Below are 27,263 nucleotides of genomic sequence, written 5' to 3'. Positions count from 1 at the left end.
GAGTCTAAGGTTCAAGCCTCTTATATAGGCTGCAGCCAACTGCCACTCATCGGAATGTTTACTCTGTTCCTTGGCAAGTAACCTAACAGAACGTCCGTTCCTTTCTACTAGGCCATGACAGGAAGCAGCTTTATATGGAAATTCCCCAAGAGCAGAAATGGGGTTTGGAGCATTGCAGGAAAAGGAAAGAAAGGGAAAATCCCATTGATTCATATACCCTGTTGGAAGCCTATTGCACAGTGTTGGATTTTACCCAAATGTCTTAAATATAGCCACTAAAAAGAAATATTTTTAAAATGTTAACTAGACTATATCCCTTGCCTGTACCTCCACTGACGATGGCATATTGCCTAAGCAGAATAAGAGTACTGTGTAGCTATTAAAATTATTATTTCAAAATAAATACATGCCTATATTTTTCTAAACATTAAACAATTTCCAGTTTACAAATATTCCCTCTACTTTACCTGCCCATGTTTGACAGTTGCTAAAGTTATTTATATTCAAACAGGATTCTATTTGCTCATATCACAGGTTTCCTGCGCTGTTATCTTAGCAGTGAATTTATAATGGAGAATTAACAGTTCTTTATGACTGCCAAAGTAGGAAATATAGAGCATTTTTGCAGAAGCAAGCAACTAAATATAAGTAAGATCAAACTGGGAAAAAATGAGTTACAAAATGATGAGAACCCAAGCTATTTTCAGCAGCAAAAGATGTAAGGCAAACTGCTTATGCTAACAGTAAAGTCAGATTTCTTTTCTGCTCAAAATATGTAGACAAGGATTTTTCTGAGAAAGGTCAATAAAAAACTAGGCGGTTTTTATTTGTGGCTTAGGCCTTTTCAGTCACACACACCCTGTGATTCACATTCACATTCATTATGAATGAAGTCCATGGTTTTCACTGTTTTCATTCCACTCCATTATAAACAAACACTCCTTTTGCTAAGAGTCTTCTAGTATATAATGATCAAATACTGCAGAAGGTAGAGCACTTAAATGTACTTTAAACCATGAATAGTCAGGTGGCATAGTTACAGTGCCTTTAAAACACTTCATTGCATAAACAGTTGAAATAATCTAACACAATTATCCACAGTAGCGCTACGCAACTGTTTTGCTCCTCTGCAAAGCTATTAGGGAAAAACGCTTGCTCCTGAGGTTCAGACAATATGGAATGTTATAAATGAGGTACGCAGTGCCTGGTGTGCAGAGGGGGGCTATTTTTTAATTTGAAGGGCCATTCCCTCTCCCATTCAGCCAAGGCCATGATGCATATGGAGGGAGGCTTAATTTTTCCCTCCCCAGCCTTGATTATTGTATGGCTGTTAAATGTAATAACCTCTCATTGGCACTAATGGAAAGTTTAAACAACTGCCATACAGAAGGCCAGTTCTTGTGGCATTGGAGTTGAAAACCACACTGCCATTGTGATATAGACCGTATGTGAGTCTCTTCCCTGAAGATGCCCAGGGAACTGAAGGCTATGCATTTAATGGAGCATGCAATTTGGCAATGTAATGGCAGCTTTTTTTTTTTACCTGTGGCTTCAAGAATATAAAATCAATGGCATTTTGACTTACGATTAAGGTCCAAAGTTGGACAATAACATTTTTTTTAAAACCCTGCTTTCATTTAAACTATCTGGTTGGCCATTATTAGAACCTTACAGATAAAGACTTCAGTTAGCAACTTAAATTGCCTCCTGTATATATTTTCTGTACAGCTAATATTTCAATTGGTCTCACATTCAGCGTGGCATTCCTGGAAACAAATTGATATATGCTGCAAGTAAAAATGTATACCACAAATGTCTATTAGTATAAATGGAAAAATAAAAAATGTATTTTTGCATTCAATATAAATTGAAACAAATAAATGCATTTATATTCATGTACAATGAAATTCAAGTATAACTGAGAGAAAATATAACTTAGAGAAAATCTCTAAGCACTCTCAGGAAGTCCCTAGGAACCTGGGCTGGACCATCCTAATCAGTCAGCCACCTCGGCAAAAATCAAGAATGTCAACCAATCACATGCTGACCAGAAAGTGATCTGTCTGTGGTAAAGGGATGATCACAATGTCCTCCATATTCAGATTTCATTGCATCTGCTCAGACATAAAAACAGGTGTAGCAAATGGCTCCTTATATATGACAAGGCCAAGATAATTTGGGACAAGTCCATGGTTGCCATGAATTACTGAGGCCCATTTGGACAGGACCACATATTGGGACTGTAACAAACGACTACGTTACTCCCTTCAGGGCACAAACACATATGTAGTCTATAGAACTGTTAAGATTATAGTCAGGGCTGTCCAACTGAGAACACATTTTATAGAACACATTGGGGTGGCATGTAGAGGTGATGAATTCGCCTAAACACATATTGTTTTTGTATTTTATTATTCATCTTATTATAAGCCTCTGCATTATCTTACCCTTTGTTATCTTACTCTTTTATCTCTATTTCACCCTACTGTATTTTCTTGTATTTTATCTCACCTTAGTATATTTTATCTTATTGCATTTTATCTGTCTTAAGTTACTATATTTTATTGTGGCTGATACCCAATTTTTTGATATGTTCAGTTGACTAATCAATAAAGTTATATTACTATTACCATTTGGAATGCGCTCCCAGGTCAAGAATAACCTGGGGGATTCCAAGACCACTCCTACTAAGGACCTAGTCTACTAAGTTATTCAAAATATTGAATGAAAAAGATAATTCTTGGAAGACACTGTTATTGGGCACCAATCACAACTCTAAACATAGGAGATCCACAATCTGGTAGCAGCACAGGGGAAATCTCTTTCACAGATTTTTGATAGTGAGACTCTGCAAGGACTGGTAGCTTCACAACAGCTTCACCTCCAGATCATAATGTCTAGCCAGGCTCATATTGAGATGGGTGTTCCTTCAGACAGATATGCTCCAAGTAGTTCAGGGTAAGGATAGACAACTTATAGTCAATGACCCCTATTTTTTGCAGCCCCCTAGAGTTCCTTATGACCACAAGTGCTGAAAACTGGTGGTGTTTTCTGATATTTCAAGTCAGGAAGCATACAAAACTGTAGCATACATCCTAAAATAGACTTAGCATAACTTTTAAAAAAATAATCAAAACTCTTCTCAAACACCCAGGAATATAAAACAAAAAATCTGGGCATTGAATAAGCAGCAAGATGGTAACCCGGAGCGGACACTAGTTGCGGCTCCGGGTGGCTCCGGGCGGCTCTGGGAGGAGAGATCTGCATCTTTAGGGCCCTGCTCCCCTAACCCCTTTGTGCCAGTCGGGGGGTTTTGGGGGAGTGTTGTGGGCCAATTCGGCCAGCCTTAAGGGGTTCCCTGCCACAAATACCTTGGCTGGTGCTGGAGACACTGGACCCTGAAGCACCGAAGCAATGGGGCATGGCGGAGTGTGGTGGGCCCTGGCAGACCTCCCGAGGGTTGGGTGAGCTGGCAACCCTCTAGTGCCCCTCAACTGGCCCTGGTGGGACCCAGTGGCCTCGGAAACGCCGGTGGGCCGTCCACAGGATGGTGAAGTGGGATAGGCCCTGCTGCAAGGCCCTGCGGAGTGTGGTAGAGCGCGGCGAGGCCCGGGGGGCGAGTTACAGAAGGTGGAGGTGCAGTAAGCCGAGGTAGAGTGGTGGAGCCTAGCCGACCTCTGGCAGGCCTGGTGGATTGGTGGCTGAGGAAGAACCGGTGGACCTCTGGCAGGCTTGGCAGACATGGTGGCTGGAGTAGAACTTGGTGGTTGGGGAGAACTTGCAACCCCCACCCCCAGCAGTGAATCTGCCTGCTGGAACATCACTGAGATGGTGCTGCTGCCTGCTGGAACCTTGCTGAGACAGTGAAGCCCAGCAGTGGGTCCCAGCCTCAAGGAGTGGACCTCTTAACGAACATTGTAGTGGAGGACTGGTTGCTCCCCAATTACTGAGGAGTGGCAGAGGGTTTTAGGATCCCCTCAGTGTGAGTGGTGGTGCTCCCCATCGGGTGAGAGATGGGTGGGGAGCCCTTGTTTTATTTATGTAAGAGTATTCACCCTAAGTGAGAGATAGGGGAGGGTAGGGGTGGGTGGGTGCCCCCGTGATCAGTGAGAGAGGTTGGGGGGGTGCAGTGAGTGTGTGTACATGTGTATGGGTGGTGGCTAGGCCCAAGCAGTGCCGAGAGTGAGAGCTGATGCACTGGGAAGGCCTGCCATTACTTGAGGTTGGTTGTGAGTGAGAGGTTGGGTACATGGGGGACGGGACCCTTGTTTCAACCTAGGGTTTCCAGAGGTCCAGGATGGAGGCAACTGGGCTTGGAAACTCTGGGGGCTGTAGGGTGGGTCACTCTATCGAGGTGGTGACAGGCCAGGGATGCTATGGCGGGAACCGGAGGGTGGGCCATCTTCGGGGAAGACACCCCCAGTGTTTGTTACTGGTGGTGTGTTCCAGCCCTCCATGTTCAGACCCAGGCCCTGGTCAGCAGATCCTTGAGGGCCCTGGCATCCGACTGCTGCTGCTTAACGTCAGGTCAGTTAATAACAAGGCCCCCCTCATATGCGATTTAATCACAGAGGAGGGGGCTGACCTGGCATGTATCACTGAGACCTAGCTGGGCCCAGAAAGGGGGGTAGCCCTTTCAGAAATGTGCCCAGCCAGGTTTCAGGTGTGGCACCAGCCGAGATGCTGGGACAGGAGAGGAGAGGTAGCAGTTGTGATCCGAGAGTCTCTAGTGGCCTTCAGGGGCGCTGCCCAAAAGGGGCTGGTTGTAAGACCCTGTTCTTCAAGTTGGGTGCCCGAGAACAGTTGGGAGTGTTGCTGCTGTACGAGCCTCTTTGCTGCATGACAACCTCCCTGCCTGAGCTGCTGGAGGCCATCTTGGGGCTTGTGGTGGAGTACCCCAGGCTTATGGTTCTGAGGGACTTCAATCTGCCATCCCTCAGGCGTGCCTCAGAGGCAGCTCAGGAGTTCATGGCCACCATGGTGGCCATGGGCCTGTCCCAGGTTATTTGGGATCCAACTCGAGACAGTGGCCTCACCCTAGACTTGGTTTTCTTGTCGAAGCAGTGGCAATGTGATCTGAGGGGAGAGTTGGATCTTTCCCCATTGTCATGGTCAGATCATGCTCTGGTGGCCTTGAGATTCTCTGGTGCTGCCCCACTCCACAGGGAGGCAGGACCCATTTGATTGGTCCGCCCCCGGCGACTGATGGACCCGGTAGGGTTTCAGAGGGAGCTGGGGGTTATACGCAAGGATCTACTGCACGGCCCAGCAGAGGCCCTAGCCGCAGCCTGGAATAGGGAGGCAGCGGGGGACTTGGACAGTATCATGCATGTGCGACCTCTCTTGCATATGACCTGGCACTCCCCGTGGTTTACGGAGGAGTTGCAGGTTTTGAAGAGGATTAAGAGACATCTAGAGCACCGCTGGAGAAAGACAAGGAGAGAATCTGATGGAACACAAGCTAGAGCCACTATTAAGGCCTACCTTGTGGCGGTAAGAGCAGCGAAACGCCAATATTTCTCTGCTCTTATTGTATCTACAGAATGCCGCGTGGCAGCCCTGTTTAGGATTACCCAATCCCTCTTGGGTAAGGGGGATTTGGTGATCCATTTACAGGGCCGTGTGGGAGAGTTTTGTAAGCATCTGCAGGATAAAATCGCTCAGATTCATTCTAAATTGGACCCTAAGCGTGAGGCACAGTCTGGGGAGATGCCGAGGGGATGTACTTATCCTGTTATCTGGGAACAGTTTAATCCTGTTGGGCCTGAGGAAGTGGACAGGATCCTCCAGAATGCTAATGCAACCACATGCCACCTTGACCCTTGCCCCTCCTGGCTGGTAAAGTCGGCCCAGGAGGTGACTTGTGGTTGGGCCCAGGTGTTGGTTAATACATCCTTGAGGGAGGGGGTGTTTCTGGCTGACTTTAAGGAGGCGCTGGTATACCCCCTCCTCAAGAAGCCATCCTTGGATCCTACTATACTGGGCAATTTTTGCCCTGTCTCCCACCTTCCCTTTTTGGGAAAGGTGGTTGAGAAAGTGGTTGCACTGCAGCTCCAGAGGATTCTGGAGGAAACAAATTATCTGGACCCCTTTCAGTCAGGTTTCAGGCCAGGATATGGGACAGAGACTGCATTGGTCACACTTATGGATGATCTCTGGCAAGAGCGGGATGGAGGGAGTGCATCCATCCTGGCTCTTCTTGACCTCTCAGCGGCTTTCGATACCATCGACCATGGTATCCTTTTGGCTCGGCTCAGGGAGTTGGGGTGTGTGGTATAGTTTTGCACTGGTTCACCTCCTTTCTCCAGGGCCAGTCCCATTCAGTGGTGATAGGAGAGGAGAGATCTGCCCCTCGACCCCGCCATTGCGGGGTGCTGCAGGGTTTGGTTCTCTCTCCTTTCCTATTCAACATCTACATGAAACTACTGGGTGAGATCATCCGTCACCATGGGATGAGGTATCATCAATATGCCGATGATACTCAGCTATATATCTCCATCCTGGGTGAAGTAAGTGATGTAGTAGCTGCCCTCTCCAAGTGCCTGGGGGCTGTGGGGGTCTGGATGGGGAACAACAGGCTTCAACTGAACCCTGGTAAGATGGAGTGACTGTGGGTTGATGGCTCCTCTGTATTTGGGAAGCTATCATCTTTAGTTCTGGATGGGGTTGCACTGCCCCATTCAGACTTGGTGCATAATTTGGGGGTCCTCCTGGACTCATGACTCCTGCTTGACAAGCAGGTGGCAATCATGGCCAGAGGGGCCCTTGCAACTTTATGTTGTGTGCCAGTTATGCCCTTTCCTGGATCAAGAGGCCCTCCGAACAGTCACTCATGCCCTGATCATCTCCCATATAGATTACTGCAATGTGCTCTACATGGGGCTACCCTTGAAGAGTATCTGGAAGCTTCAACTGGTCCAGAATGTGGCCACGTGAGCAGTTATGGGTGCCCCAAGATCAGCACATGTGACACCACTGCTGCGCGAGCTGCACTGGGTACCAGTTTGCTTCCGGGTCCAATTCAAGGTGTTGGTTATTACCTTTAAAGCCCTACATGGCATGGGTCCAGGCTACCTGAGGGACCGCCTCATCCCCATAACATCGACCCGCCCCACCCGGTCATGCAGAGAGGGCATGCTACGCACCCCGCCGGTAAGGAATTCTACCTGGCAGGGTCCAGGAGGTGGGCCCTCTCTGCAGTGGCACCCGCCCTTTGGAACATTCTGCCCCCGGAGTTGAGACAGGCCCATTCGCTCCTGGACTTCCGGAAGAACCTAAAAACCTGGTTCTGCCACCTCGCTTGGGGTGGGAGGGCCTCCAGTTCATCTTGGGGGCGGCTATTATAGATTTCTCCCCAATTAACCAGATCTATGCTGCTGGATTTTATATTTTTTACTCTGTATTTATTCTATTTTTATATAGTATTTATATTGTAATTATGTCTTTTAATTTTGATTGTAAACCGCCCAGAGTCCCCTTCTCCGGGGAGATGGGCGGTGATGGAAATTTGAAATATCGCTTTTGCCCAGAAAACAATTGGCAACCAAGGCATATTTTTCGTTTTGGTGTGATATATTCCCAATACTGCATACCAGTTAACAGCCTAGCTGCCACATTTAACACCAATTTTTGGATGCTGTTCAGTGGTAGATCCACATACAGCATATTGCAGTTGCTTAATTAAGATGTAAACAAGGTAGGAGTAACTGTTGCCAGGTCAAACTAGCTCCAGAAGATAAAAGTTTAGACATAGGATATGGGACTGAAACAGACTAGAATGGCTTATACTATTCATGCAGAAGAAGGTTTAAAATGTTACATGCAGGATACAGAATATGGATGTAATTTTAGGAAGACAAATTCCACCTGAATGTTAGAGAGAATAATACCATCTAACAGTCAAAGCAATTCAACAGTGGAAACAATGTCCCAGAGGTGGTGGGCTCTTTAAACAATGTGTTCAAACTATTATTGTGGATATTTTTTATTTGGATCCCTATATCAAAGAGGCCTAAATGACCTTTATATTATGGTCATCCACATCCTTGTTGCTATTGTTTGCATTTTCATGAAGCTCAAGGCAGTTTGCATGAGAGTTTCTCCTAACTAGCTCTCTAACAACAATCCCATAAGAGCCAGTTTGGTCTAGTGGTTAAGGCAATGGGCTAGAAACCAGGAGGCTGTGAGTTCTAGTCCTGTCTTAGGCATGAAAGCCGATTGGGTAACTTTGGGCCAGTCACTCTCTTTCAGCCCAACTCACCTCACCGGGTTGTATTTGTGGGGAAAATAGGAGGAGGAAGGAGTATTAGTTACGTTCGCCGCCTTGAGTTATTTATAAAAAAATGGCAGGATAGAAAATGAAGAAAAGAAAAGAAAAGATCGGCTGAGCCGAAACAGAGGGAATCGCCCAAGTCACCAAGTTAGCTGGATGGGGTGTTGAGTTGGGGTTTCATAGTCCTTAATCACTAAATCATGGTACACAATCTCACTAGTAATTATCAAGCATAGCACTGCAACAATCTTACTTTCAGAGTTGTTACTGCCACAATTTTCAGCCCAAATCAACAAGTTGTATGGAGGACCAAGTATAGGGACAGTGGTTAATTTCTTTCCAAAATGTATTTTATTATTATTTTATTTATTAAATTTGTCCCCATCCATCTCATCCCACTGGAGGGACTCTGGGCAGTTTACAATAAAATAGTCAATTAAAACAACAAGCATAAAATATAAATACGATATATAAATATATAATTAGCCTTAATAGATAAACATAAAAATAAAAATAGGAATAAGATCCAAGTGGCAGGAGGGTCTAATACAGTCCATACATGGGAGGAGTGCTCTAAGATGCCAGCCATCCCCATGCAGAGCTACTCCCCTCTCTGCCCCAAGTGAGGCAGCAGAGCCAGGTCTTCAGGTTCCTCCGGAAGGTAAGGAGCGATCCTGAAATCCTCTTAAACTATCCATTCTAGTAAGCCAGTTTCCCGCATTATGTCCTCTACCACCCATTTCCCACACTATATCCTCTGCTCACATATGGGAGCATTCATCCATACTTTGACCTCCAGGCCTTCTCAGTTTGTTCTACTGTTACCTTTGTCATTTTTCTTATGCACCCAAACAGCTACAGTATCCCACCCTGTCAGATTAAAATTCTTCTGCCTGTCTGAGACTGGTGTCAAATCACAGTTGTTTTTGATCTTGGCCTTAAACATAATTTAAATGGAAAGGAGAAAACTCTGAAAGGCTTTTCCAAATAATGCCAGACTCCAGCAGATAATTTTGAAGAATATTTGGGTGACTAACAAGGTTAAAAAAATCAAATAGAAAGGAAAATGTTAAAAATAATAAGACATAATAGAGTAAAAGATAGTGCCCTAGGGACTAGACACACAGTTCATGTAATTACTGCAGGCTCATTCACCATCCTGGCCAGGCGCCTGGCGGGGAGAAACCAGGTCTTCCGGGACTTCTTAAAGGCTAGCAGCCTTCAACTACGTTCTTATTCTGTTCACTTATTACAGTGACAACCCTGATCTTGTACTCCTTTTTGACCAATTAACTCGTTGTGACCTTTGCATGCTGCCATAAAACCTGGTGCAATAAATTCCAACTCTTGTTCAAGGAATCAGTAAATGACATCAGTTTATTCATTGGCCTGTCATATTTTATCACAGCAAAGCATGCAGCTCAACTGCAGAATGAATGGTATGAATTACCGGTCTCACTTCAGAACCCCTGCAGGTGGGCATCCAATAAAAATGTGTGAGTTTTCACACAAAGAGCTGACTGTGGGGCAACTTGGAAGAAATAAGGGACTCTGCTGAAATGCGGAGTTGACAGAAATCCATCTCTCTTTGGATCAACTCACTATCCCCCCTCCACCCCACAACACATACACCAGACTTTCAATATGGAGAAAATGACAATAAGCTACACAACAGAGAGGCATGTACGTATCACAACATTTGCCCTCCCAGCTTACTGAAATACTGCATATCCATGAACTAAACTGCACAGTGATTTACTTGGTTTTGGTTAGTTCCTGCAATCCAGCAACTATGGATTGCAAACCATTGTTTATGGCTTAACTTGGAGCTGGGATACATTACTTTTTCTTTGAGCACCATTAATTGGTGGAAAACCAAATTACAAATGAAACAAGTAATAAATAAATAAAAATAATGCTTCTCTTGATGGGGTAAATGAGTGCAAGCAGTACATAAATGGTGAAAAACTAGATCAAACAGATTTGTATACCTTGGTGGAATGTTGACTAAAGATGGGAAAAAATGAATAGAGAATTTCTAAGATATGTAAATACTTGTAGAAAGATAATGGATAGGAGGTGGTCTGTTATGAGGAATGAATCTTTGTCAAAAGAAGTAAAAAGGGATGTGTATAAGAAGTTGTGTATAAGATATGCCCACGTCATTATACAGAAGAGTTGGGCATGTCAGGAGAAACATGTGCTGAATGTGTGCTTGTGTCCAGGGGTAGTTCTTATGCATGTTTCCACTCTCCCTATGTCTTCTATCTGCATGTGTTTGTATGTGTGCACCTTCTTTCCTGGGTCTAATCATTCAGCTTAAAAGTGGAATGCCGTGGAAATTTTTAAGAAATATGTGCAGTTAAAACAAGACAAGATAGGGTGAAGAATGGATGGGTGTTGAATAAATGTGGATGGAATATAAATCTGAGGGACCATTATGTAAAATGTTGAAATGGTTTGGTGAAGTAGAGAGAATGACCGAGAATCCAATTGCAAAGGAAATATAAGAAGGAAGAGGGAATGGGTCAAGGGGAAGGGCAAGACTGAGAAAGTTGTGATTAGATGGAATTGATAAAAACTTGTAAAAGATAGAGGTGAGAACCTTAATGAATATATATATATATATATATATAAAACAGTGGATAGATGCTGGTGAAGCAAGGATGGTTTGCAAGAATAGAAAGGCACAGAAAAGTATAGTAAATGATGTTGCTGTAAACTTGTTTAGCTATATTTCTTCTTCCTGTCTTCTTCTCTTGCTTTTAATTCTTTTGGCTTATAATTTGTTACTCTTCTGCACTCTGCATATTATTGCTTACTCCAAAAGGGAATTGTGTAATAGATATACAGTATATGTATGCATATTTTAAAAAATCTTGAAGGGATGCTTAAATTACTCACAACCTTAGAGTAGTAAGAGTGAAGCACTTTATTATTCAAGGTACCTGTTCTAGACTTTAAGACTAGGCTTAAACTAGAATTTAAGAGCTCCCTGTAAATGCATTGGATCAAATTAAAAATTGAATTATTACAAAAGCAGAGCACACTGAAGACTGCAATTGTGCAGATGCAATCTGAATGTATCAGTGAAACTATTCACTGAACAGCAGTTCCTTTTAACATCATCACCATAAGGTCTAAATTTCCAAACTCAAGGGGAGCACTTTTAGAGCAAAGAAACCTGCTATCTTCCTGTCCATAACTTCTATTCTCATTCTTCTGAGGTGGAAAAGTGCCTGTCTCTCACTTCTGTACAATCATGCTGCAAAAATAATTGATTATTTCCTGTTTTCCTTTGTTCTCCTGGACTTTATTGACTTAGTTGAGTAGGGCATTGAAAAAACTTTCTGCTGTTGATATTTGTTAAATCATTGGTTGCAAGCAGCTTTGAATATCTTGTGTTTAAAAAGGTAAAAAAAAAAAATAGAGTATACAGGTAGCCCTCGTTTAGCAACTGCCAACAGTTACAATGGTGATGAAAAAGTAACTTCATGACCAATCCTTGTATTTATGACCTTCGCAGGTCTGTAAAGCAAAGGGAAGCTGAAGTAAGGTCATAAGTTCGGTTGTACTTTCACTTAACAACCACTTCACTTAGTGACTGAATTGCCAGTCCCAATTGTGGACACTAAATGAGGACTACCTGTAAAGGATTCAAATAAACATGGGCCTCCAGATGGCTAAAGTGCAACTTCCATTGGAAAATTTAGGACATCCGGAAGTCACCTGATGAGGGAATGAAGTTAGCTGCAGTGATCTAGGATCTTGGCTTGAGTGCCTTGAACTGAAAGGCCACCAAACTGAGCCTAAGAACATCCTGCATGCTAAACACAGACCGAGCCCCCCGTCTGTGGCTTCCTAGGTAGCTCCAGCACAATTTTAAACAGGAGAAAACCTGAGAAAGCATCTTTGGTCCTATTTTTCATCAGACTGGATGCCTTGCTTTAATGCATACTAGTCAGTCAATATATTTAAATGTCTCCAGGCCTCTGAAAAGTTTTTGTCTTAGATATTTTTCACTTACCTCTGCACATCACAACTCTTTCAAAATTATTCATAGTTCTCTTTTAAAAGTCAGCAAACACTAATACAATGACAGCCTTACAAACCCTAAAAAAAGACTCTGCTATTCAACTTACAACACAATATGTTTCATGCATAAGACATTCCGGAGGAGAGAAATGAGCTGCAGAGTTGCATATGCATGAATAATTTTGATTTATAAACGTACAAGGATTTAAAGTGGAAGAAACTAACAAGATACTGTCCTCACTTGTCATGAATCTATGAAAGAAATGACAAACAGGATACAAGCAAAACTAGGTCATGAAACACCCACACCCACGCATAAATACAAGAATAGGCTGGGATCCTAGTTTCGAAGCAGCTAGATTATATCATTATTTCTTTATTTCTTTATTAGATTTGTATTCCACCTTTCCTCCCTTAGCTCAAGGCAGCATATAGAGCACTCTCTGTTGGGTTCTTGGTTCTCTCTGAGCTTGGTTGTTTGCTTGCAGACGTTTCATTACCCAACTAGGTAACATCATCCGAGCAAGGGAGAGTCGGGCTTGCTGGGTGTTTAAATACAGTAGCTTGCCCTGCCAGTTTTGGTGGGGGGTGTGGTTTCCTCCTTAATGGTTTCTTGATTAGGGTATAGTTTCCCTGATAGTTTATCTGGTGCTGTTTCCTGCTTATATGGGTATTGGCTGATGAAAACAGCCACATATATTCTCTTCAATGACAGCTCCAGCTCTCTGTGTTACCCTACCTGTGGAGTGGGTAGGGCTGACAGAGCAGATGAAGATGATGATGATGATGATGATGATGATGATGAACCATTAAGTCATTCAATTCCTAGCAACCACATAGATAGATTTTCTCCATGCCGGCATTTTCCACCCGCAAGTCCTACTATGCTGTCTTATCATGGTGGTGGTGGTGGTGGTGGTGTGTGTGTGTGTGTGTGTGTGTGTGTGTGTGTGTTTCCCTGGGAAAGATGAGTGAAAAATGCAGAGAGTGTATGCCAAAAGAATATATTCCCAGCAGGGCCACCCAAAGTGTGAAGGTCATCCCAGCTGTCCAGCTAAAGCAAGCAGGCATCTACAGTATATTGGGCAGCTGCAATATAGAAGGACGCTGGAAATGGATCATCACTTTAGTGACAATGGCAAAGGCATCAATTCATACTGCATGGGAGAAGGCAATGGGAAACCACTCCTGTATTTCTACCAAGGAAACCACAGGGATAGAGAGCAAATGACTTGGCCAAAATCACCCTATAGGTTTGCATGGCATTCCTTGCTCTGAGTCCAACCCCTTAACTCCTATACCACACTGGTTAGTACAGAGGTACCCTGTCTTCCATAAGGAGCAGGATAATAATCAATTGAACATATGGAGAAAAAAAAGGTGATTATTAATATTCATCCACTGTAAGAACTGTGTAGGCTTTTTGCTGAAGTTTACTTATAAATGTGTTTATCTTTGCTATAAATGAAAAAAAAAAACCAAAATAAGAGATTCAGGTTTGTTGTCACAGTGGAGAAAGAAGATGATTACTATGTCACTATATTATTTGAAATAAAATTGGATTATGACATGACTGGCATTTAGTTTTTATTGTATTTTATCTGAGCTGAAAATATGAACAGAGATGCTGTGAATTTCTTTGTAGAAAAGTTTATGTTTTATTACATTCAGCTCATAATATTAGTCCTTTTTCTACATTATTGTTTTCCCTAAGTCCTTTTAGTAAAATTCAATAAATTTAACTTGAAGATTCCCCCCCCCCCCTAAACTTCATTGAGAGCCAGTTTGGTGCAGTGGTTAAAGCACCAGGCTAGAAACTGGGAGATTATAACTTCTGATCTGCCATGTATATATGTATATATGTATGTACATATATTATTTATTTTCTTGGATTGTGTTCAGCAGCCATTGCAAACTTGCTGAAGTGTAACATTACAGGCAACCTTAGAGATTTCCTGTAAAAACAACAACAAACAGACACAAAATTACCAGATGCGGAAAGTATACCACTTGTGTGCTAACAGAAAAACTAGGAAAAACACAACTCTTAAGAAGAAAGCGGTTTGGGAAAACTAACCATTGACCTGTCTGGAGTATTTAATTTCATCATTATTGAAATGCATTGTTTGCATATGTATGTGAATACGTGTATTCTCCCTATACCTATATGTATGCCTTGAAACCCCCTGACCATTAATGCCATCTAGTGGTCATTTTAAATTGTTGTTCTAAACCCAAAGTTCCATTTTCAAATGCCTTAAGAAAATAGCAGGTGTAGACAATTGAACTTCTTCCAGGTTGGATGTCCACTTTGGAATTCCTACTTTGCAACTCTCCATTATTCACCAGCACTTTTATTACTCATCTTCCTCCTGCATTCTGCCTAATAAGCATCCTAATTCCTGAATAGTGTTCCTTCTTTTTTTTGAGGCCTTTGACAACTTGCTCCTCTAGAAAACTCCTATACAATATTCAGGTGGATTTCTTCTGCTATACTGTTGTGGCTCTACAAACGGTTTGTACATGTGGATATCCCCATCTTTCACAAGTGGATTAGTCAAGAATTATGAAACATTATCAACAGAAGCACTGAAAATCATTCTAAGAAATGCATGACCAGTAATATTAATCATCTCTTTGATATGACATGGAAAAATCTGGTCCATATCTTAACTCTTCTGTATATTTCTAAGTCTGCTTCCATACCAGGAGTTTTGTTTGGAATTACTACTTATGGTTCATTGAATCTATACAGAGAATCTAGATGTAATTGTGATGTAATTGTTTTTTTTTTCTCTTCTGACTCAGTTCTGTACAGTTGCAGAAGATACTTATCAAGAATTAGCTCCTTTCTAATTGCTTTCTGTTCAGTGTGGACTGTTAGTGATTTCCTATTGCTACATGTATTTCTTTTCCCCATGGAACAAGATTTTAAATAACAGCATGTCTTTTTCCATAGAAAAATAAAACTAATTTTCAGTAAAAGAAAGGAAAGGAGTTGGAGGAGGGGAGGAGGAGGAGGAGGAGGAGGAGGAAGGACACTTAGAATGGAACTTGGTCATTTAGGAATAATGGATCACTAGTATACTGAACAGGAAATGATGAAATACAAAAACTGCTAAGAAATATCTTCTAATTAATGTACAATGTACCTGCAGTACAGCCTGATCTGAATATTCTTGCAGTGCTGGAAAGCATTTGGCCCAGAAAGATCAGAAAAATCACACACCAGGCATTTCTATAAAAATAATTTTATTTACAGAAAGCACAAAAACATATGTACAGGCTTGTGCATTCACACACACTCTCAGAGAGCACCAGGCTGTTTACTCAGCTGCAAAAGGAAAACTAAACAAAAGTCCTGCAAGCTGCCTTCCCCTCAGGCAATGCAGCTATTAACACCTAAACTGAGGACAATTAAATTAAACCTCTTTACTGGGCCTATGCTTAAGGAAGTACTCTGCAAGAAGTTATGGGCCCAATAAACCCAGTAAGAAACCCAGTAAAACCCCAGAGAGAGCAGAAAGATCAGCTCCACACCTCATGCACATTTTTAAAGGCAGGTAGAAAGACCTGTGAAGATTTTTCTTTGGAGCCGCCTGGAGATTTTCCAGCTACTGCCGGTCTACAGGACAAAGAAGCCAGCTGAGGTGACTTGCAAAAGAAGGAAGAAGCCATGGCTGCCTCCCAGCCCTCAGCGATGCCTCTGGAGCACCTATCAGAGACCAACTATTTGAATTGGGCCCTGGAGATGGAAATGTATCTTCGCAGAGAGAATCTTTGGCTGCCAATTGGTGAGCAACCCCCCCAAAATCCCAGTGCTGAATGGCTTAGACAGGATGAGCGGGCTAGAGCCACCATTATCCTGGGAGTTGAGGACAATCAGCTAGTCCACATGTGAGGTATGCAGTCTGCAAAGCAACTTTGGGACGCTTTGAGAGACTTGTATGTAAAGGCAACAGCAGGGAGTAAAGTTACCCTGACAAAAACGCTGTACAAAGCCTACCTAGCAGAGGGAGATAGCCTTCCTGAGCACCTGCATTATATTTCAGCAGCTGTTTGTTTAGTTGCAGGAGAGAGGAATGGAATTTACACCTCTCACAAAATCCTATATCCTCCTTTCCTCACTGAATGAAACGTGGGACACACTGATTTCTACCCTGGAGGCTATGCCTGAAGCAGACCTCACCCCATCATATGTAACACAGTGCCTACTCACTGAATGGGAGAAGAGAGAGGAAGGATCCCCCCCATCTCTTCTGGAAAGCTGCAGCATCAGAAAACAAGGGAAAAGAAAGGAAAAGAAGCTGAGGCCACAGTGCTAGCCAACCAGCAATGCTTCAGTTGTGGTTCAGATGGACATTTGCAGAAAGACTGTGCCTTGAGACCCAAGAGTAGAAAGACAGAGAAGAAGAACACAAGGGCAACACAGAAGAAGGCTCTTCAGACAACCCAAATTGCACAGGTTGCTGAGAAGGGTAATTCTGATGTATGGGTGTTAGATTCTGGGGCCAATTGTCATTTATGTAATTGTAAAAGCTCTTTTGTGTCACTGTCTAAAACTGAAAGACAAAGTGTATCTTTGGCTGATGGGCCTGTGACCAAAATTATGGGACAAGGTGTCTTGTATTTATCCTGCGTAGGAGAAACTGTAAAAGGTGTGTTGTATGTACCAAATTTACAATCAAACCTTTTATCTGTGGCACAATTGGCTGCAACAGGGTATATCATAACATTTAAGAAAAATGGTTGTGAGATACGTAAAAATGGGAAATTGTGTGCTACTGGTATGTTAAAAGACTCCTTATACATTGTGCAAAATGCAAGGAAGCCAAGCTGCAAGGCTGCAGTTGGCAACATGCCATATCATGACCAATGTGTACACCTGATGCATAGGAGATTTGGTCATGCTAATTTCAGGTACATAGCACAAATGCCACAGCTGTGTGCTGACCTAAAGATAAAACCCTGTGACAAATATTTAGACTATGTAGTTTGCAATGAATGCAAAACACTAAAAGCTCCTGTGAGTAAGCACAGTGACAGAGTTACAACTAGACCTTTGGAAATTGTACACTCTGACATTATTGGTCCTTTTGCTCCAAGTCTTGGACAACAAGGTATGCAATGACCATCATTGATGATTTTTCAAGATACACATTTATCTACATCCTAAAACATACAGATGAGGCATTTGAGAAATTCAAAAGTTTTGTGACATGGGCAAATGGAAAATTCCCTAGGCCTGTATCTGCACTCCAGTGTGATAGAGAAGGAGAGTACCTTTCTCACAAATTCAAAATGTTCTTAGCAGACAAGGGGATAGAACAAATTCTTTCTAACCCTTACATCCCTCAGCAAAATGGTGTTGCTGAAAGAAAGGACAGAACCTTGCAAAATGGAATGTTATGCATGCTTAAAGATTCTCATTTATCGTTTAAGTACTGAGGAGAGGCAATATCTACTGCCTGTTATGTACAAAACAGATTATATAACTCTGTGATTCAGGACACTCCATTCCATTTGTTTTATGGTGTGAAACCAAAGGTAAACCATCTTAGAGTGTTTAGTAGCACTGCTTGGGTTCATATTCCAAAACAACAGAGAAGGAAAGGAGGCCCCACAACAAAGAAAGCCATTTTTGTTGGCTATGAACAAAGCCAGAGGAGCTACAGGTTCATAATGGGAGAGAAATTGATAATTAGCAAAAGTGCTTCTTTTGCTGAACAAAACTGGGGGAGATTAAATTGTAGCTCTCCAGTTGATCTATCTACAACAGAACAGCAAGGACTTGCTGATACTGATCTTTTGCCTGATGAGGACATTAAACCAGAAAAGCAAACTGCAGATCTGTCTGATGAGACAGATGCTTCTCAGGAAAGCGATAGGAGTCAAAATTTAAGCCCTGTATTACCTCACAGGTCTCAGAGGAGTAATAAAGGCGTTCCTCCATCACGTTTTCAGGCTGAAACAGTAAAGGCTTTTCACATATTCACAGAACCTGAGTCCTTAGAACAAGTGAATGCTTTACCACCTGAGATTGCACAAAATTGTCATTCTGCCATGCAACAGGAGTTAGCATCCTTGAAAGAAAATAAAACATGGAAACTAGTAAATCTACCTCCCAATGAACGCTGTTTAGGTTGTAGGTGGGTTTTCAAACTGAAAAGGGATGCTGATGGCAAAATCCAAAAATATAAAGCAAGGGTGGTTGCAAAAGGGTTCACTCAAAGGAAAGATTTAGACTTCGACAAGACTTTTCCACCAGTTACTAAAGGTGAATCAATTAGATTACTGTTAAAAATTGCTGCTAAAAAAGGAATGTCAGTTCACCACTGACATTCAAACTGCATTTCTCTATGGTGATTTAGACCACAAATTATACATGCAGTGACCCCCTGGCTATGAAAAAGGGGAGAATCTAGTCTGTGAACTGCAGAAGTCAATCTATGGGTTAAAATAGGCTGCTAGATCCTGAAACCCAAAATTAGATGAAAAACTGCAGAATTTTGGTTTTGTAAAAGGAAAAGCAGATCCATGTGTATATGTGAAGAAAGACAACAAGACTGTATGTATCAGTGCATTTATGTTGATGATTTGCTGCAGAAAAACAAAGGCTTGATTTTGAAGCCTGCATGAAAAGCCATTTCACTTTAAAAAGCCTTGGAACTGTAACAAATTACCTAGGCTTGGAAATGCACAGGGAGAAGGATGGTAGCTTTCTGTTAAGCCAACATAGTAAAATTCAAAAGCTCCTAGAGGATTTTAATATGCAAGACTGTAAACCAGTCTCTACTCCGATGATAAGAGATTTTCAGAAAGTTAGAGGAGAAACTCAATTAACTGAGGCAGAGAAATATAGATCTGCAATTGGAAGTTTACTGTACATTGCAAATCACTCTCGCCCAGATATCTCAAATTCTGTGGCCATTTTAAGTAGACAGGTAGAGAAGCCTACGTCTACTGGAAAAGCAGCATTGAAGAGGTTAATGAGGTATTTGCAAGGAACAAAGAATTATTGCCTGAAGCTAAATGCCTGTGGAAGAGAGGAATTGCAGGCTTTTGCTGATTCTGACTGGGGAGCAGATGTCAGTGACAGGAAATCCACTTCTGGGATTTTAATTCAATTTGCTGGATTAAGTTTAGGCTGGCATTCTAGAAAGCAAACACTTGCTGCTCTTTCTACTGCAGAAGCAGAGTTTTATTCTTTAGCACAAACCTGTAATGAGGTTATATGTTTTAAACAGTTGTTAAAAGACATAGGCATGGAAGTGAACCAGCCTCTAACTGTTTATGAGGATAATCAAGCTTGCATTGCTATGGCAAAATCTGCAGCCTGCAAGAATAGGACAAAACATGTAGATATTAGATATCACTATATCAAAGACATGACAGCCAAAGGGGAAATAATGTTAAAATATTGTGAATCAAAAGACATGATTGCTGATATTTTAACCAAACCTCTTGCTCTACCAAAACATACAGAGTTGACAAAGAAAATTGGTTTGTGTCTTACTTATTAGCATAAAAAAAGGGGGAGAGTTGGCATTTTTTTTTTCTGTTCTTGGCTACCATGGTAATTAAGTACTTCCTTAAGCATCAGCCCAGTGAAGAGGTTGAATTTAATTGTCCTCAGTTTAGGTGTTAATAGTTGCATTGCCTGAGGGGAAGGCAGCTTGCAGGACTTTTGTTTAGTTTTCCTTTTGCAGCTGAGTAAACAGCCTGGTGTTCTCTGAGAGCATGTGTGAATGCACAAGCCTGTAAATAGGTTTTTGTGCTTTCTGTAAATAAAATTATTTTTATAGAAATGCCTGGTGTGTGATTTTTCTGATCTCTCTGGGCCAAACGCTTTCCAGCACTCTGCAAGAACTATGTGCTTAGGCATGATTTAGAAGAATGGCACTCCATTCTCCTATAGTTTAGTATTAAAAAAAAAAAAAAACAATGTAAGGACAGCAGCTGTAACTGGCAGATCAGCTATAGCTTTATGAATAGATAACTGTCCTTATTTCATAAAAAAAACCGATGCTGGGAGTTTTGAATTAAGCTTCATTAAAATCAGATGTGATAATTTTGCAGCTACCATAGCCATTCTTTCAACTTTCAGACACCTATAGCAAATTTCAGATATACAGACTGAGATTTTAGTCAAGGGAGATAGTTAAATTAAGCAATAGCAAATTTGGAAATGCTTTCCTTGATCGTCTGACTGCCATCTCACTGGTGCCACTAATATTACTGCCAGCTCATCCTCTTCACCCCCACCACTGAGCTTCCCAGCGTCTTCTTACTGGCCTACTCGCCCTGATCTTTCCAGCATCCTCCTACCACCAAGTGCATTCCCAGAATTTTCCATGGCTGCCACTGATATTTCCATTAGCCAGACCCCAAGATCTTTCCAGTGTCTTCTCATACCACCACTGATCTTTCTGCTGCCTGCCCATTCTTCCATCTTCAAGTATGTTGAAGCTTATTGCAGAACAACAAAAGATAATTTAAGGGTGGGGGGAACTAGTTCACATGAAGGTAACCAAAGTGGCTAGTTGTCTAAAGAAAGAGCAATGTTGATGCCCCTTTCTGAATGCATTGTAGCTAATTGTCAGGAATTGGAGAAGTATGTAAGATTAAATTGCTGTTTTGTTTTTTCCCATAACATAAACCACTGAGTTGGTCAGAGCAGATAGCTAATGTCACTAGATGTCACTAAAGATGACACTACATCCTGTCAGAATGAAAGGCCAGGGACTATGAGACACAGCTCCACTGAGCAAATGATTAGAATTAAGGATCGTTTTTTTTCAAATCCAGCCCTTAAAACTGTGATTGTGCTGACTGCAAAATTTACTGTGATTTGGAGACAGACTTGTCTGCCTCTGAATCCAATTCTCCATTTCCCTCTTTCTCCATCATGGTGTTTTATCATACATAACTAAATTGCATTTGTTTTAAGGCTTTTAAAAGAAACCATAACTGCAGTTTTGCTACCCTTTGCAGTACCACAGAATTACAGACAAATGGATTAAGTAAGGAATTTTATAATGGCATGTCTGTTCCACCACAAGGGAATAAATGTCTCTTCCAAACTGCCCTGTTCTACTTCAGAATGTGTTTGCTTGTTTGTTTATATAACTTGTAAACTGTCAGTTTCGATGAACTGACTGATGGTAGTTTATAGCAAAAACATAAACAGCTAAAGTAAGGAACAGTAAAACAGCCATGATATCTGGATAGCATTAAAACATCTGTGGTAGGTTTAAACATACAATGTTTAAGATGTGAAACAACAACAACATCAACAAAACTGATGTTATCCCTAAGTTAAGGGAAACGCCCTATGGAAGAGCTGTGCAGGTCATCCAGAAGGATACCATGAGAGTACTGAAAGCTACTGAGAGGTCTAATAGGATCCCTTCCAGTACCAACAAAGGTTACCCATTAAATCAACCAGTGCCATTTCAGTCACGGGTCCAGGTCAGAAACCCTGACTGAAAATGATCTAGATAATGTGTTTCATCTTGGGTAGTCTACAACTGAGACATCATCACCATTTCAATAACTTTTCCCAAAAAAGGAAGATTGGAGACTGGGCAGTAGTTGTTACGAATGATGGGACGCCAAGAGAGTCTCTTCAGAAAGGAGTCTCTTTAAAGGCCACTGGCAACCCCCCTACCCCCGAAAAGCTTTGACAAACTCCCGGATCCAGTCAGTCACACACACCCTGGAACCCTGAAAGAGCCAGGAAGGGCATGGGTCAAGGCCACAAGTGGTAGAGGTCATACTAGACTGCATTCTATCCACTACCTTGCAATTCACAGGCCATAAAATACAGTAGAGAATATAGTCAGAAGTCTTCCCTGTCATTAGATTTTGCCCATGAAGAGTCAAGACTTGGGCAAATCTGAACAACTTTGTTGGCAAAATGCTGTGCCAATTTATCATTACAGGCAGGCAGGGGAGATTTTGTTTTCAATTCCAGAAAGTTTGTCACCCTAAACAGAGCTGCTGAATGACAACTTGCTGACACAATATGGAAGGAGAAGTGGAGGTGTTTCAGCTCCCTTATCACCACTGTGCAGGCCCAAACATGAGCATGTACCCATGCTCAGCCAGTTCATCTCTCACCTTCCCCCACTGAGGTTCCAGGCATCACTTCTACAGCTTCATCTCTTGCAGTCAAAGGAGACAAACAGAATTGACCAGCAGAGGGAGACAGCTCAAGTACAGTCTCATCAAGGGCCCTGCTAGCATCTTGTTGCCAGTAATCAACCAGGCCCTTGACAGAATTGCCTCCCAGATCAATGGGAATCTCCCCAAGTACCCACCAGGATCCAAAAGTGCCTGGAGCACACCATCTGAACCAGACCATTTGCCTATGTGGCCAGCAGGTGATCGTCCATCTAAACAAGGAAATGATCTGTCCATGGCAATTGAGTGGTGACAGTCTTCTTATTCAGATCAATTCTTAACTGCCCTGAATTTTTTTTAAAAAAGTGTAATGTACAGTATGTCCACCTATATGTATCAGGCCCAAGAAGAATAATCTTAGCCTATGGTTGCCTGGAGGCCATGAATCACTGCACTCTTCAGAAATCCGGTTTAATCAAATCTGATGGAACTCATTCTGTCACATTCATTGTGAGTTCTAGAAGTGACATAGTTAAAAGGAAGCCAGGATGAGAGACCTGAAGAAATTTTCTCAGGGGAGCCAGCCTAGTTATGGGCTCAGTTTCATCTGCATGCATAGTCTCCCTGATTTCCCCAAAGTGTACGTCTACCATCATATAAGCAAAAACTGCACAGATGGCTGTGCTAATGAGAATCTTACAGCATTTTGAATTCATAGATTTAAACTGCTAGGGCAGGCCACCGCTAAAAAGGAGCAAACTCATTTCAATCCCATTTTTATCTTCCCTTAATAAATGAATGGGAAAGAGAGAGAAAAAGTGTTCCCTATGCCTGTTTTTATCTATACTCACCATTTGCTCCCAGATTTATTTATTTATTTTATGTTTATCCCACCGTTATTATTTTTATAAATAACTCAAGGCGGCGAACATACCTAATCCTCCTTCCTCCTCCTACTTTCCCCACAACAACAACTCTGTGAGGTGAGTTGGGCTGAGAGAGTGACTGGCCCAAAGTCACACAGCTGGCTTTCATGCCTAAGGCGGGACTAGAACTCTCAGTCTCCTGGTTTCTAGCCCAGCACCTTAACCACTAGACCAAACTGGCAGATGATACGAAAACCCCCATAAATATGCAAATTATGGCCTGTGACATCCTCCAAAACAGGGGAATGTGAGCATTGCATGAAGGAGTTACGCAAGTCTCAAGACCCAAAATATGCAGTATAAAATTGGGGAATAGCCATTCTTTTTCTGTGATGGCTCTAGGTCTTTGCTACTCCCTTCCATGGTGCCTTCATCTCACTTCAGAATTTGAAATGTTTGCTAAGCTTGAGCTGACCTATAGCTGGCTGTTTTCCCTTTTATTTTGCCCGCTTTTCCCATCTACCCCAGACACTGAGTCAAGATGTCACTTTTACCTTCCTCAGGTAGTCTGAAAAGTGCATTCAGGGGGTGCAGGAATCAACACAGTAGACAGGGTTCATGTAATGCAATGATTCTCTTGTCTATAAAAGCTTTCTATCAAATCAGGACAATGGAAAATCAGAATATTCATTCATCTGGAGATTCCCTATAAACAGAGGAAGCTTTTGATTAAAGATGGTTGCCCTTTACATGTGAGAATGCCATTTGAGAAATGGAGGACTAGTGTGCTCTTTCCTGCTTTCCTGAACTGTGTAGTATCTCACTATTCCTCTGAATACCTGAGAAAGGCTTAAGGGCTTGCATAGTTCTTATCTCTGGCTGTGCACTCTCATGGCAGAACATGTTCTGAACAGCGGCCTCTAAATAATGTAAACAAATAAATAAAACTAAGACTTCTCAGGCATGGGCTAAATAAAATGTGCTTCTCTATTCTCCTTCTGAAAAAGACTCATTTTGCTTTTTTCAATCCTATTCCTCCTAATTAAACATTTTTTTAGAGGCTGCAGTTAACAATGCCATGGAAAAAGCCCCATGTGCTTGTGTTATCAAAATCTGCAGGCTAGCTATTAATTACTCAGTTCACAGCGATCAACGACCTTACAAAACACTTCAGAATAGGAATTCAACAGGTTTGTTTCCACAGAGGCACAACAGATATTACACCTGATCTCCCTACACCCTCCCACTTGCATCTCAGAAGGCCTCCAAATGAAGGACTTCCCAAAATGCTAGACTCTTCTATTATACATAAGCAGCCTAGAAACAAAAGGGGGGAAAAACAGAATTATGAAATGACTGCTTCCTTTATGTAAGCGCTATGAAAAGTCTTTTCCATTTGGTCATAAGTGAAACAAGTCATTTCTCTCTTTCTCCCTCTCCCTACCCCCTCACATCTGATATTATTGTGACAGAAATATATTTCGCTAGTTCTACACTGATGTTTGAGGCATAGGAATGACAGTCCACTGGCAGGTCTACTTAAGTGGCAGGGACATTATTATTAATTACCCAAGATAGCAGTCAGTCTGAAAGAAGGAGTGGAGAGATGAGGCAGACATAATCCACTGCCACTGAGTTATAAATAAGAAAATTATGGCCACCAAGAAGTAGTCCAGCTCTGCTCATATAAAGTGCAGAACTTTACCCTTTTTGGAAGGAATGGATCAGATCTTGGGGGAAAAAAGGAACTAGACCTAGTTGTGTCATATGTAACAGGTTACTTTCTGATAAACAAGAACTACAAGTCATTTTTATTACACTTTTTACTCATATGAGCACCTTGTGGTAGGTGATCTGTACATCTCAAGAATATGTTCTAATTAAATACGAACTTCTCCAGGTTCTATTTGGAGCATGCCATAGTAATTAGTTTTAAATATCTTTTGAAGCAGAAGAAATTACATCCTGTCCTAGGAAGAGAAAAGACTACTAAGGAGAATTATATTCTTTCAGACTACATGAATATTACTATAACAATCCAAACTAATGTTACCAATTATGACTGCTATTGTACCTTTATTGCATTATACAAACTGCATCCAGTTAACTGAGCAACAGTGAGATGATTATTTTTTTAGAAATAATGAGTAAGAAGTGTTACCAGTTATTGCACAAGCAGCAGTAATTTTTCAGAATTGCTGAAAATGAGCATTTTCTGGAGCAAAAAGAGGGGTGTGGATGACATCAAATTAGGACAGAGAAACACAAATCATGACTTTGAAGTTCCTGTCAAAGATGGTTCAGGCCATATCTAAGGGCTAGCAATAGGCATGAAAGAAGAAAGAATCCATGCCCTAGATTCACATACCATCTAAACTAGTTGCTGTTCAGTAATGAAAATCTAAAATGTATTGCAGTCACTTTGTCCCTGTCTCAATCTTTACTTTTCATACAACAGAATTCCCTAGACTAGTGCTGTGGTCTTTAATTGTAGGCTCCAGTCCACATAATTTTGGTGGCCCTCATTGTTTTACCTTCACCAGTTCTGTAAGATCTAGGGAACTGCAAGCATTTGGATATGAAGTAGGAAAGATGCGTTGGATGTGGTGTGGCACATTTACTATGCCTGTCAGTGGCTGCTTAAACAAGATATCCCTCCATCCCCCAGGGCTTGTACTGTATTTGTATGGTGCAAAGAAAATGCTTGTTGAGTTAAGGAAGGGAGTGGCCATTTGAGTGATGATGTCGTGAAGCAAAGGGCATAATTGCGGTTTGCCATATTGAATTTATGCAATAGGCTATGCCATTCTTTGCTTACTGAGTTATTCAAACTGTTTGTATAAAGTATTCTTCAGTTGTTTATTGACTAAACCACACCAAAGAAAACTTTGGACAATGACTGAGAATTGTAAGTCATCATCGGAATTATTTTGGCCCTAAAGGCTTTCAAGATAGGTGTCAGAGAGCTTGGTTCATTGTGATAAAATAATTTGTATAGCCTTTTGGTGCTTGCTTTGGCTCTTGCCGTGCCTCTTCTAAAATGTTTCATCCATGAACCAGTGTTAGGGAAAGTCACCCCTAAATAAGTATAAGAATTCACATGTTCAGTGGGTTCTCCATTTATATGCCAATTATATTTCACATTTTTTACTCAATACCAGCACTTTGGATTTACTTTTATTAATAATTAGAGAGTTATGAGTGCAATAGGAACTTAACTTTTGCAGCAATCTTCTCAGGCCAATTTGAGAATGAGCTAATAAGACCATACCATATGCATACAGTAGAATATTACTAAATCTATTAAAGATTTTGGGCATATGTGTATTTGCCACATGCAAAAATCCTGGTAAGTCATTAGCATAAAGATCAAACAACATAGGTGCTAAGACGCAACCCTGTCTAACACCGACATTAGTAGGTATACTCTTAGTCAGGGATCCATCTACACCAGTGCAAATTTTCACCTGTGTATTAGAATAAAGAGCTTTAACCAAAAAAAGGAGTCTAGGATGCATATTTAGATCCACCAGTTTCTTCCACAAGATATTTCGATTGATCGAGTCAAAGGCCATGCTTAAATCTATAAATGCGGTAAACAGTTTCTTACCCGTTTTTAAATGCTTTGTTACAAGATGGTTTAACGAAAAGCAATTATCTGTTGTAGAATGCTCTGGACTAAATCCTGCTTGTTCCTCCTCTAGGAGGTTATTCTCCATGTCCCAAACTTCAATTTTGTTCAACAAATGCTTTGCATACATTTTAGTGGCAAGTCCAATAAGACTTACTGGTCTGTAATTGGTTGGATTACCTCTGTCCCCTTTTTCATGTAAGGGGACAGTAATGGCAACTTCCCAACCTGCAGGTATGCTGCCAGCATTATTTATAAAAGTAAATAGCCCTGCTAACAAAGGCGCCCACCAATCCATATAGTTCTTGAATAGTTCTGCAGGCAGAAAATCTTT

At 41.6% G+C, this 27,263-nt stretch overlaps 1 protein-coding gene across 3 annotated transcripts in view; it reads right to left on the bottom strand.

Moving 5' to 3' along the window:
* GRM7 (glutamate metabotropic receptor 7) overlaps positions 1–9,513 on the bottom strand; it is a 354,665-nt gene extending 345,152 nt beyond the window's left edge. For all 3 annotated transcript variants that reach the window (XM_063291614.1, XM_063291615.1, XM_063291616.1), the window contains exon 1: positions 9,428–9,513. In XM_063291614.1, the coding sequence (XP_063147684.1) occupies positions 9,428–9,430 (3 nt within the window). In that variant the 5' untranslated portion in view covers positions 9,431–9,513. The remainder of the gene's footprint in view (positions 1–9,427) is intronic.
* Positions 9,514–27,263: the final 17,750 nt, after the last annotated feature.

Source organism: Candoia aspera, chromosome 2 (assembly GCF_035149785.1).
Source record: "Candoia aspera isolate rCanAsp1 chromosome 2, rCanAsp1.hap2, whole genome shotgun sequence".
NCBI classification, from domain to species: domain Eukaryota; kingdom Metazoa; phylum Chordata; class Lepidosauria; order Squamata; family Boidae; genus Candoia; species Candoia aspera.
This window is presented reverse-complemented; position numbering and strand designations above follow the sequence as displayed.